Here is a 12,782-nt window from a genome sequence, read left to right as displayed (position 1 = left end):
TGAACAGCTTATATGGAGAGAGAAAGAGACTGAGAGAGAAATGGGAGTTTCTGTTCAATGGGCATAACGTTTCAGTTATGCTGCTGGGCATGGTGGCTCACACCTGTAATCCCAGCATTTTGGGAGGCCAAGGCAGGCAGATCACCTGAGGTCAGGAGTTCGGGACCAGCCTAGCCAACATGGCGAAATCCCATCTCTACTAAAAATATAAAAATTAGCTGGGCATTGTGGCACACGCCTGTAGTCCCAGCTACTTGGGAGGTTGAGGCACAAGAATTGCTTGAACCCAGGAGGCGGGTGGAGGTTGCAGTGAGCCGAGATCATGCCATTGCATTCCATCAGCCTGGGCAACAGAGTGAGACTCCATCTCAAAAAAAAAAAAAAAAGTTTCAGTTATGCAAGATGAATTAAGTTCTACAGATCTAATGTACACCATTGTGCATATAGCTAACGATACCACACTGGGCACTTAAAAATTTGTCAAGAGAGCAGATACCATGTTGTGTTCTTACTACAATTTTACCACAATGTAAAAATGCATTGTAAACACTATGTGCAAATAGAATAGCAAAGAATGTACACAATGCCCATGAGCATAACATTCTAGTGGACCCACAATGCATTGGAGTTCAGTGAGACTCAAAGGGAGAAGAATGTTAACAAAGTCAGTGGGGAGGGGAAAACGAGTGTGATGAAATAGGCGGTCTCATTAAACTTCCCTTACAAAACACAAGATCAAAGATAAAATTATTAAGAATTTCAAGACAGTGACATCAGAGCAAACAAAACATAGGGCCCCTCAGGGCATAGATCAAACTCCCATGAAGCCAATCCTGAGTCCCAGGCAAGCTGGGACTTTTGGTCATCTAGCAATAGTCATGTGAGTGCACCATCTTGGAAGTAGATCCTCCAGTTTCTTTCAGTGTTTTGGGTCACAACCTAGATACCTTTATCAGTGCCTGGGAATGTTCAAGGTCCCAATTTTCATTCAGGCCTGCTGGCTGGGTCACAGAATGGTCAAGCCACTCCATGATTTTCTATCATGACATAGCAAGAAACTGGGAGAGACTGGAGGACTCTACAAAAACTTTCATTTTATGTATTTCCTGGGAGCCCTGTTTTCTGATAGACCCCTAACTGAGATACCATTTTTGCCGTTCTTCTATGGATAGCTATTATTTTTTAAATTTTTAAAATATTTTATATTTTGTAGAGACAGGCTCCTGCTATGTTGCCTAGACTTGATTTGCATTTTTTTAAACTTTAAGTTCTGGGATACATGTGCAGAACATGCAGGTTTGTTACATAGGTATACATATGCCATGATGGTTGGGTGCACCCATCAACCCGTCATCTAGGTTATAAGCCCCACATGTCACCCAGGCTGGAGTGCAGTGGCATGATCATAGCTCACTGCAGCCTCAATCTCCCAGGCTCAAGGCAGGCTACTGCCTCAGCCTCCAGAGTAACTGGGACTACAGGCGTGCACCACCACACCTGGCTAATTTTTAAATGTCTTGTAGAGACAGGATCTCGCTATGTTGCTCAGGCTGGTCTCAAACTCCTGAGCTCAAGCTATCCTTCTGCCTCAGCCTCCCAAAGTGCTGGGATGACAGGCGTCAGCCAGAACTATTTTTTTTTAAATTAGTTTATAAGAGTTCTTTGTACATTAACAATCTTAATTGAATGTCTGTCATATATGCTGTGAAATTACTTAATTTGTCATTAATCTTTTATCTTTTTTAAACAATGTTTTGCTATATGAAAGCTTTACATTTTTATGTTATAAATTTATCAGTATTTTCATTTATGGCTTTGGGTTTTATGACATGCTTAGAGTAGCTTATTCTGCACCAAGATTATAAAAATATCCACTCATAGAATTTTCTATCATAAAAGTATGACAGAAAATGTCATATTTTATATATGATTTTATTTTTGTTTAGTCCTTGATCCATCTAGAATTTCTATTTTGCATAGCATGGCAAAGGGCTCACACCCAACATCATATTAAATAATGTCTTTTTCCCCAATATGAAATGCCATATTTACCATCTATTGAAGTTCTATATATATATTATAAGGCATAGTTAGATACCATGTGGTGAATAAAATATCTTAGAATTCTTCAAGCCTAAGAGGATACAACTACTGTAAGGATGGGTTTTGGTATAACACAGATGTTTATACATAGACAGAAATTGATGTCTGTGTGCTTAGCTGTCGAATAAGGAGACTGGGGGAGAGTTAAATGTAATCGATGATATCATAAGGAGTTGTGGAATTCTATTTGGAACTTCAGAGACCTAAGGAGAAGACTGACCAGCTTCTTCTGAAGACTTCTGCCCTCTAAAGACTAAGGCCTAATTCCACTGGTTTCTTTGAATTCCGTGGTGCTAAGTCCATTTTCAGGTAAGTGGTTTCCCACTGGATGTGGGTCTCTTTAAGCCCTAGCAAACAGTAGGTGAGTGTATCAGTTATAAATGTCTTAAGTAATAGGAGGCCCAAATTATAATGGCTCAAATAAGAGTATATTTTTCTCATACCATGTAGTCCAGAGGTGAGGAGCTACAGGTGTTAGTTTAGTGGCTTGAAATTGTCAGAGCAACTTCAGGCAACATTTCTTAAACAACATTCAAGGCAGCATCATCTCTTTTATCAAGACAGCAAAAAGCCTTCCCAAAAGCTACCCATCAGATTGCCCTTATGTTTCATTATCTAGAGCTATGTCACATAGCCAAGCCTAACTTCAAGGATGGCTGAGAACGGGAGGATTCAGCTTTTTCAGCTTATCTAGTTGGACGTAGTAAATGAAAAACGGGTGGGAACAATATCCGCCAAAAGTCACCATTCATTCAAAAAATATTTATTGAGCACCTGGATACCCTATGTGCTAGGTACTGTTTAGCAGTGAACAAAACAGACAAAAATCCCTGCACTCATACAGCTTACATTATATTCAGGAGATACATATAATAAAGTAAAGTAAAATATATTCTACTAGGTTCTAATGAGGTTTTGGAGAAAAATCAAGCAGGTAAGACAATTAGGAAGTTTGTAGGAGGGTGGTACAATTTTAACAATGGGATCTAAGGAAAATCCTCATTGAGAAGGTGATATTTGAGTAATCAAAGGAGGTGAGGGAATAAATTCTGAGAATACCTGGGGGAAAGGCATTCCCTGGAAAGGGAAAAGCAAGTGAAAAAGCCCCAAGGTAGGAACACGCCTAGCTTGTTCAAAATGAAATGAGGCTAAGTTGGAGTGATGATCAAGAGGAGACTGGTAGGATATGTGGTCAGCAGTAACTAGGACATAATCTGACCTACAACTTACCAAGATCTCTTTGACCACTCACTGGAGAAGAGGCTTAAGGGAGGCAAGGATGGAAGCAGAAAGACAGAGATGATGGCAGGTAGCAGTGGAGGTGGTGTGAAGTGGCAGGATTCTGGATACATTTTGTGAGTAAAGGTGACTAGACACTTCTGATGGATAAAGTGTATGAAAGAAAAAGAAGAGTCATTATATGTAAACCTAAACAAACATTTACTTTTTAAAGCAATATAAAAGTTTGTTATTTTACAATCCACCAACAGTGTAAAAGTGTTCCTATTTCTCCACATCTCCTCAGCACCTGTTGTTCCTGACTTTTTAATGATCGCCATTCTAACTGGTGTGAGATGGTATCTCATTGTGGTTTTTGATTTGCATTTCTCTGATGGCCAGTGATGATGAGCATTTTCATATGTCTGTTGGCTGTATGAATGTCCTCTTTTGAGAAATGTCTGTTCATATCCTTTGCCCACTTTTTGATGGGGTTGTTTGTTTTTTTCTTGTAAATTTGTTGGAGTTCTTTGTAGGTTCTGGATATTAGCCCTTTGTCAGATGAGTAGATTGCAAAAATTTTCTCCCATTCACCATGGAGTTGCCTGTTCACTCTGATGGTAGTTTCTTTTGCTGTGCAGAAGCTCTTTGGATTTAATGAGATCCCATTTGTCCATTTGTAGCTTTGCTGCCGTTGGCACGGTGTTTAGGCATGAAGTCTTTGCCCATGCCTAGTTCAACCATTATGGAAAACAGTATGGCGATTCCTCAAGGATCTAGAACTAGATGTACCATATGACCCAGCCATCCATTACTGGGGATATACCCAAAGGATTATAAATTATGCTGCTATAAAGACACATGCACCGCATTATGTTTATTGCAGCACTATTCTAATAGCAAAGACTTAGAATCAGCAAATGTCCATCAGTGACAGATTGGATTGAGAAAATGTACTTTATATACACCATGGAATACTATGCAGCCATAAAAAGAGGATGAGTTCTGCGTCCTTTGTAGGGACATGGATGCAGCTGGAAACCATCATTCTTGGCAAACTATCACAGAACAGAAAACCGACACCGCATGTTCTCACTCATAGGTGGGAACTGAACAACAAGAGATCACTTGGACTCAGGAAGGGAACATCACACACGGGGCCTATCATGGGGAGAGGGGGAGGGAGGATTGCACTGGAGTTAGCCACCTGATAAATAGCCGAGTTGATGGAGTGCAGCAGACTAACATGGCACAAGTATACATATGTAACAAACCTGCATGTTATGCACATGTACCCTACAACTTAAAAGTATAATAATAATAAATAAATTTAAAAAAAAATAAATAAATAAATAAATAAATTAAAAAAAAAAAAAAAAGTTTGTTATTTGAATATATAAAATATATTATGGAGTTAAAATATATAGATATATAGAAATTTATTATATTCCCAATTATCTAAAGTAGTCAAATTCATAGAAACAAAAAGTAGAATGGTGGTTACCAGGACCTGAAGGGGAGGGGTTAATGAGGAGCTGTTTACAGTTTCAGTTTTCCAAGTTGAAAAAGTTCTAGAGATCTGTTTCACAACAATGTGAATATACTTTTTTTGGCCTGAACAGATGAAACAGTTTCTACTAATTGACTTGGGGACGATTGAAAAGGTATCAGGGGTAGGAGGGAATGTCAGGTATCTGACCTGATAGAGGTTTTGTTTTGTTTTCTTGGAGGGGATACATTTTGCTTTGGAAACTGACCATTTTCAGGAGTCACCTGTGTAAGTCAGCCAATTATCCTTATGTTCATGATGGTGAGAAGATTTTTGGAATATGAACTAAACCATCATTGTCTAACTTTTCAGACAAAGTTTCTGTGGAAAGAGCTACGGACAAAGACATCTCTCGTTGGCGGAGTGAGCTCGGATTACCATCTCTTCAGCCGCAGCCGAAGGCGGGCGTCCATGGAACCCCAGAAGCTGCTGCTAACTGGATTTCTGCTATGCTCTCTAACTTGCCTCTTGTTGGAGACAGTAGCTTTCTCTCCTTCGCCTTTGTCTGCCTTGGGAATACAAGAAAAAACAGGATCGAAACCACGCTCAGGGGGTGTGTTTGCTGTTAGGATGAATGTTCCTTTCTTCATAGGACTTAAGATTCATGTTTCAGGTCAGGTAAAATGAATTTCATGTTTAAAAAGAATGTTCATAGGAAAGCAAACTATTCTGGTTTGGTTCAATTTAGTTCAACAAGCATTAACCTACCTACTATGTACCAAGTCCTTTTCTGAACTACATGGATTAGGAATTGAACAGCCTCTGTTATGAAGGAGCTCACGGATAGGCAGACAAAGCCATAGATGCCAACCTTCCATGGAGCATGATCAATGTCCCAGCGGACAAGGGGATAATTTAAACTGTTTTTGGGGAGGGGTCAGGAAAGACTTGACAAAGGAGGTGAAATTGACAATAAACCTGATGGTCCACTGATCCACAATCTAGGTTCCAACATGCACACACATGCTATTCAAGTGTCTTGCTGGTTAGTGGTGAATCCTCTCAACTCCATGCTGCAGACACTTTCATTTTCCCCTACTTCTTTCTTTAGGGTCAAAGCACTGTACTTTCCTCCCCCAGTTGCTAATGAAAAGACCCAACAGCCCGAGCCTTACATTGATCAGCAAACTCCCCCTAGAGGTCCTTATTCCAGTTTCCCTGGCCCCTTCCTCCTCTGCTCTTAGGGCTGGTGGCCTTCTCCTTTCTCTTCCTGGGATACTCCCTCCCCTTAGCCTCCTGCAGGACTCCCAGAAATATACTCTAGGCAGCAACACTTTAGTAAAGACTTTCTTGTTATCAATTCATGCTTCTCTTTCAAAAAGTACCCAATATACTCGAAACAACCCTTAAGGTATCTGAAACAACAATTATTGATCCTATTTGACTTACAAGGAGGCAAAAAATCATATCCATCTAAGGATACTTTAAAAACAAAATGTTTGCCCTTTGAACATCTTACAGCCAGCACAGCAAAGTAGTTTAGGATATGGGCTCTGGACAACTATAAGACATGATATCTGGGACAACTATTTGAACTTGAATTTGGATTCAAACGCCAGCCCTATCATTTACTTGACCTCTCCTCAATGAACATCTATGCTCTTTCTGCAGGTAATGACAGGTCCTGGCTGAACAACTTCAGGGATTACTTATGGCAACTTATCAAGAGTGCCTTACCTCCAGCAGCCATTGTTGCTTTTCTTCTCACCTCAGCACTAATGGGGATCCTCTGCTGCTTCACGTAAGCTTCTGCGGGAAGAAGAGACGAGGAGGAGAGAGGGAACGTGAAGGGGGGCGGGAACAGAAACAGGTTGCTCACCAGCCTGCATATCTGTAATTAAGGGAAAGTTTTAAGAAATTCAATTCTGGGAGGAAAACTGTGAAAGGTCATGCAACCCCTTTTTAAAATGTCTTCTCTACTTTCTCTTTTATTTCCTCCAACTTGCTCCATTTGTTACCAATGACTGACAGGTCACATTTAATGACCAGTGTTTACAACTGGTCATTTCTTTTATCAACTTTATTAACTCCTAATTTTTCTTCCCTGTGGCTCAAGAACTATACATAGAAAATATATAATTAGCTGTGCTCTCAATTTCCTCAAAATTTACCATAATATTTGTCTACATAAATCATATGAAGCCAAAAGAATCCTGAGGAAAACAAAATAGTTGAGCTAAATTTTGTTAATTCAGTCAGTATTTACCGACAAATGACTACTTGCCTGTCTGTGTGCTGGTTGCTAGAAAGACAGAGAAAGAAAGCAATGAAAAGAGCTCAAAAATCTAAGGAAAGTGGCTGAGGATAAAGATCAGATCAAGGGTGTGGCATCACCTATGGCTCCTGTAACCTCAAAATGATCACAGGATCAAGAACTGTGTCTAGGAAGCAACCTTGGATGTGGTTACTGGCACATGGAACTGATTGGAGGCAAATAGATTAGATATCAGCTAAGCTTTTGAGAGAAGCTTATTGCCAGAGAAACCATAAGCCAGAACTAAATGAGCCATCAGTTGTGAACAATAGTTAGGCCTCCAACCTTCCATGAAAAAGAAGGACACCAGCTTTGAAGGTCCCAACATTTGCTTCAGAAGAATAATGGATCAGAAGAGCCTCCCAGAGAACGGACAAAGGGCCACAGAGCCACCCTTTGAAAGCAGGATTTGGGTCTAATCGATGCCTACCCACCAGGACTCCAGGATTGCCACAGAGCAATGACTGCTGTGTGTCTCTCGTTCTTCCTCTTTTCAAATAGGAATGTTTATGGTGCTTATCCTCTTCCTGTTCCATCGTTATTCTGGGTTGTAGAGATCAGGAGCAGATCACTTAACCAAGCAGAGCCTCCCCCAGACTTGAGAGAACTCAGCATCACCAGATACTCTGGACTTTGAGCTGGACACAGTGATAAATGAGATTTAGTCCTGAGGAAAGGGTTTGCCACAAGTCAGGTATTCTGAAAGTAGACAGGGAGACCAGAATTTGGCATTCAGGGTATTATTAATGATCAACGCCTGTGGAAGATATGGGGTGGAAGGGAGAAATCAAACTGTCTTGCAAGCCCAACAAAGACTCAGTCAGCCCCATCAGAGTTGTCCCACATGGCTGAAATGGCTGGACCTCTCTAACCCCACCTAGATCATTCACTGGATGTGGGCTGTTCCCAGAAAGTACATGGAAGCTCTCTGCACCTGAGGCAGCCTCCGAATGAGCTAACAGGTAGAGGCTCTCTGCTGACAACACTCTCAGCAGCTAGGGAAATAAGGCCTTTCTCGAGCGGAAATATGGGTAGAATATTTCCATATGCATGACAGGGTGGCTGTGTTCCACATATGAAAAGAAAAGTGAAACAGATACTGGATGATCAGAAAGACAGACTGTAACAGAGACTGGCTATTTGTTCAGCAATCCTGTTCCTTCTTCCCTAAGCACAGAGTAACATTATATTCCCAACCTTCCTTCCAACTAGGCTGGGACCACAGTACTGAGATTTGGCCAGTAAAATACGAGCAAAAGGAATGTATGACATAAAATGTCTTGCACATGTGTCCATGCTACCTCTCTCTTTCGCATATGCATGGCTTCAACTGAAGGACTCTAAGGCGGTGAAGTCACATGATGGAAGGAGCTGGGATCCCTGAATCACCTCATGGAGGAGAACTTAACCTACATCAGAATGAGTCATGAGTGAAGGATCAATTTTATTGTGTTAAGCTACCAAGACCTCAGGACCGTTATAGCAGCTGAATATCCCTGAATAGCATACCTAGTAACCAACCAAGGAAGCTGGAACTCAAATAAGATATGTCTGGTTCCACATCTTTGAAGTCACTGTTACTCAAACTGTGGTCGGCAGGTAAGCTGCATCAAAAGCATCAGAAGTATTGGTTAACCATGCACATTCAGAGGGACTTCTGTGAAGATAAGGCAGACTATATGCCAACAAAAATAATTCCTTCTTTGAAGTAGATGGCTTAACCTGAAGAGAAAAGCCAATAAGCCCTTGCTGGGAACAAGCAAGCTAACTAGTGAAAGAAACATTTCTGGACCCAACTGACACCAAGTAGAAGCCTAACAGATAAATTTGAATGAATAAGCATATAGGCAAGCCATATTTTTAAGAAGCAGTCTGTTGAGGCAAGAAGGTGAAGTCTGAAACTTTTTTATGCTCAGACCTATAGCTGCTGCTCTCACTTGGCTGAAAAGAAGTAAAGGCTACAAGAGCTTACACATACCTCAGCATCATGAAGATAATTTGTTAGTCTAAAGTATAGCGCTGGTGACTTGTGCAAATCTCCTGTAAATAACTGGTCCAGTAAGAGTTTATCTCATTCAACAGGAAACAACACCAGATCTATACTGAGTTACTGTATGGAAAAGACAAGAAACATATAAGCAAGAAATGGCAGATGAGGAATACTCACTAGAAAAATATCTCAGGGCAGATAAAAACTGTGTACTAACATATTGCCATAAATTCAAAACATTTGATACAAAATATAAAATAATAGCTAAGGTTGGGCATGGTGGCACATGCCTGTAATCCCAGCACTTTGAGAGGCTGAGGCGGGAGGATTGCTTAAGGCCAGGAGTTCGAGACCAGCCTGGGAACACAGCAAGACCTCATCTCAATAATAATAATAATAATAATAATAATAATAATAAAAGCTATATGCAGAAATAAAACAGGGCAGATAAGGTATACTAAAACAAAAGGAGAAGATGAAAATTAGATGGAAAATCCCAAGAAAAATGTAAAAGACAAAAAGTAAAACTATCACCAAAATAAGGAACCATGAAGAAAGAGAGACATTGGTACAAAATATGAAAGAAAATATGCAAAACAGGATTACATAGGCAAGCAGTATTAAACAGTTTGGTGAAAGTAAGATTAGAGAAGAAATGGTAGATATAGGAGGCACAGAATGATTTCTTTGATTAAGAGAACCAAAATAATCCAACAGAAGAAAAAGTTATAATTTTTTCTTTTTCTTTTTTTTTTTTGAGATTAAGTCTCAGTGTGTCACACATGCTGGAGTGCAGTGGCGCCATCTCAGCTCACTGCAACCTCTGCCTCCTGGGTTCAAGCGATTCTCCTGCCTCAGCCTCCTGAGTAGCTGGGATTACAGGCACGCGCCACCACGCCTGGCTAATTTTTGTCTTTTTTGTAGAGATGGGGTTTCACCATGTTGGTCAGGCTGGTCTCCAACTCCTGACCTCGTGATCCACCCGCCTCGGCCTCCCATAGTGCTGGGATTACAGGCGTGAGTCACAGAGTCTGGTCAAGTTATAATTTTTTAAGTGTTGCAGGAATTAAAGAAGACTGAAGTCTGTGGTCATAAAGGACACATCAATTCCCAGGAAAAATTGGGACTTGGTACTGGGCACATAGTAGACTCTCAGTAATACTTGTTGATTTTTAATTAAGACATTTCACAGTGAGGATTGCAGTCTTTCTGTGCCTCATTCTTCCTCCTCTATACTCACCTGTATATACCATTAGCTGCAGCTGTAATGAAGGCTTCAGCTAGCTGCTTATTACCTGAGGCACATGAAAGCTTGGCTAATCTCCCAGCATTCCAGAAGCAGAGGACTGACAGGCTCTAACAAGTCCACAAAGATATGTGTACAAGGAATTTTTAGTATGGTTTTCAAAAGTGAAGAAATGAAAACGTAAATGTCCATCAGTCTGGGGCTGGCTAAAGAAAGCACTGCACATTCATACAATGAGTACTAAGAATAATTACACGGAAAGATATTCATGAAATATCATTGAGTGGAAAAAACAGATTATAACAGAAGTTACATAGTTTAGTCTAATTTCTTTTTAAAAACTAATCATATAGGGGGAACGCCTCTAGGAACCTTACCGAAGTATTAGACATTGGTTATCTCCTTGTGGTAGTAAGTAGATTGTTTTATTATTATTGGTGGTGGTGTTAACTTTTTTTTCCCCATCTAATTGCACTTTCTGATCTTTCTACAACGAGCTATCTTGTTTGGTCAGTTCATTTTTAAAAAGATACTTTAAAAACGAAAGAAGAAAAACTACCTAACCATACTTATACCACTACCTCCAAGCCCCACTGTACTGGAAACACATTCTGCTTTTTCATCAAAGCATTTTGTTTGTATGGAATTATTTGGTTCATATTAAGAGAAAAAGTGGTGAAAAATCCAATCTTTGAAAAAGGGATATAATTACATAGTAACTCTGTGCAGAGCATTTACCATTTTATCTTCTTTTCCCAGCATTCTTGTAGTTGACCCAGTCCAGTGAAGAACTAGAAGATTCAACAGGGCACATGTGGTCTCTCCGGTTGGACTCCAAAAGAGTGGGGCATTTGCTATCTGCTTAAAATGAGGAAGTATCTATCAGTTAAAATTAAATTGTCTTCCAACTTGAATTATCTTTGCCTTCATTTTCTCCTTCAAAAGTTGCAATTTTAAAATGTGAATATCCTTATTACTGTTTTGATTATAATAGTAACACATATTTATTGCAAAAAAAGGTTGAGAAATACAGAGAAAAGAGTAAGTTTTCATAATTCTAGCACCCAGAAATAAACATCATTAACATCTTGATGTACCTCCCTTCAATTTTTTTCTATATATGTATTACAAGTTTTCCAAAGTCTGTTCTGTGAAACAATAGTTCTGTTTTAATAAAAGTCACAAAACAGTGAGGGCCCTGTGGTCAGTTATGTTTGGGAAATGCTGGATTAAACACATTTAAACACATTAAACCTATTTTTCTTTGCTCCAGGACTTCTAAGAACTTTTAACAGGCTAATATTAATCTCCACAAGTGAGTATAATATATAGCATTTCCCAAACTAATTTAAACATGAGATTTTTTTAATGTAGTGGATATGACATGAGTCATTTAACCACCTCCCTATGTAATAATTATTTAAGGTGTTTCTATTTATTCAGTATTATAAATGTAATACAGGTAATATTATTAAAAATTATTGGCCAAGTGCAGTGGCTCACGCCTGTAATCCCAGCACTTTGGGAGGCCAAGGCGGGTGGATCACCTGAGGTCAGGAGTTGGAGACCAGCCTGGCCAACATGGTGAAACCCCATCTCTACTAAAAATGCAAAAATTAGCTGGCCGTGGTGGCGCACCCCTGTGATCCCAGCTACCCAGGAGGCTGAGGTGGGAGACTTGTTTGAACCTGGGAGGTGGAGGCTGCGGTGAGCTGAGATACTGCCATTGCACTGCAGCCTGGGTGACAGAGCAAGACCCTGTCTCAAAAAATAGATATATTAATTTGCTTTTCCTTTTTGCTGTTCTGAGTTTGAAATCATTCATTCAACAGACACTTGTTGATCACCTACTGTGAGACAGATACTGGACAGGTAACAAACAGATGGGGTCTTGCTCTGTCACCCAGGCTGGAGTGCAATGGCACTATCTAACCCCCCTCCCCGCCCCGCCCAGCTCTTGTGGAGCCACCATGCTAATGTGAGGATTCAGATCCTTCAAACAGCCACATGGTGCTGAGGCAAGAGCATCCCTAGCATATTTGAGTGGTAGCAGAAAAACCAGATTAAGCGAGGGGCAGAGCAGATATTGTGAGCCATTGAAAGGATTTAGGCTCTTCCTGGGGGCCATAGCAGGGGCCAACAGAAGGTTTAGATCAGAGGAGGGATGTGAAGGGAGAGCAGATGGGATTTGATTAGGATTTGAATGAGGTGAGAGAGAGAGTGAGGCTTCAAGGATGCCTCCCAGGTTTTTGGCCTGAGCAAATGAAAGAATGGGGTTGTCATTTGTTGAGCTAGAGAAAACTGCGGGAGGTTAGGAATTTACTACAGAGAAAATGCAAAGAGAAAGAAAAACTGAAGTGATATTCTAATTGATGCTGACGTGAGATCTAGTGGGCTGCCACATGGCCTGTCATGTGGCCTG

At 40.3% G+C, this 12,782-nt stretch overlaps 1 protein-coding gene across 3 annotated transcripts; it reads left to right on the top strand.

Annotated features, from left to right (window-relative positions):
• The first annotated feature begins 1,636 nt into the window (after positions 1-1,636).
• Positions 1,637-11,553, top strand: SMIM9 (small integral membrane protein 9). 3 transcript variants are annotated; one of them, XM_003918486.5, is made up of 4 exons: positions 1,637-2,412; positions 5,183-5,423; positions 6,482-6,611; positions 11,120-11,553. In XM_003918486.5, exons 2-4 carry the CDS (start codon positions 5,282-5,284, stop codon positions 11,145-11,147), a joined length of 300 nt encoding a protein of 99 aa, XP_003918535.1. In that variant the 5' UTR covers positions 1,637-2,412; positions 5,183-5,281; the 3' UTR covers positions 11,148-11,553. The 3 variants fall into 3 exon arrangements, with proteins under 3 accessions (XP_003918535.1, XP_021788506.1, XP_021788507.1); XM_021932814.2 differs by lacking the exon at positions 1,637-2,412 and having other exon boundaries at positions 4,793-5,483; XM_021932815.2 differs by lacking the exon at positions 1,637-2,412 and having other exon boundaries at positions 4,797-5,423; positions 11,120-11,551.
• Positions 11,554-12,782: the final 1,229 nt, after the last annotated feature.

Source organism: Papio anubis, chromosome X (genome assembly GCF_008728515.1).
Source record: "Papio anubis isolate 15944 chromosome X, Panubis1.0, whole genome shotgun sequence".
Classification (NCBI taxonomy): domain Eukaryota; kingdom Metazoa; phylum Chordata; class Mammalia; order Primates; family Cercopithecidae; genus Papio; species Papio anubis.
This window is presented reverse-complemented; position numbering and strand designations above follow the sequence as displayed.

Excerpts from the sequence above, each read along its gene's own strand:
- SMIM9 (XM_021932814.2), top strand. The coding sequence starts at position 5,120 with ATGTTCATGATGGTGAGAAGATTTTTGGAATATGAACTAAACCATCAT. Across the intron at positions 5,484-6,481 it reads ACTTAAGATTCATGTTTCAG|GTAATGACAGGTCCTGGCTG; the intron begins GTCAGGTAAAAT and ends CTCTTTCTGCAG. Across the intron at positions 6,612-11,119 it reads GGGATCCTCTGCTGCTTCAC|CATTCTTGTAGTTGACCCAG; the intron begins GTAAGCTTCTGC and ends TTCTTTTCCCAG.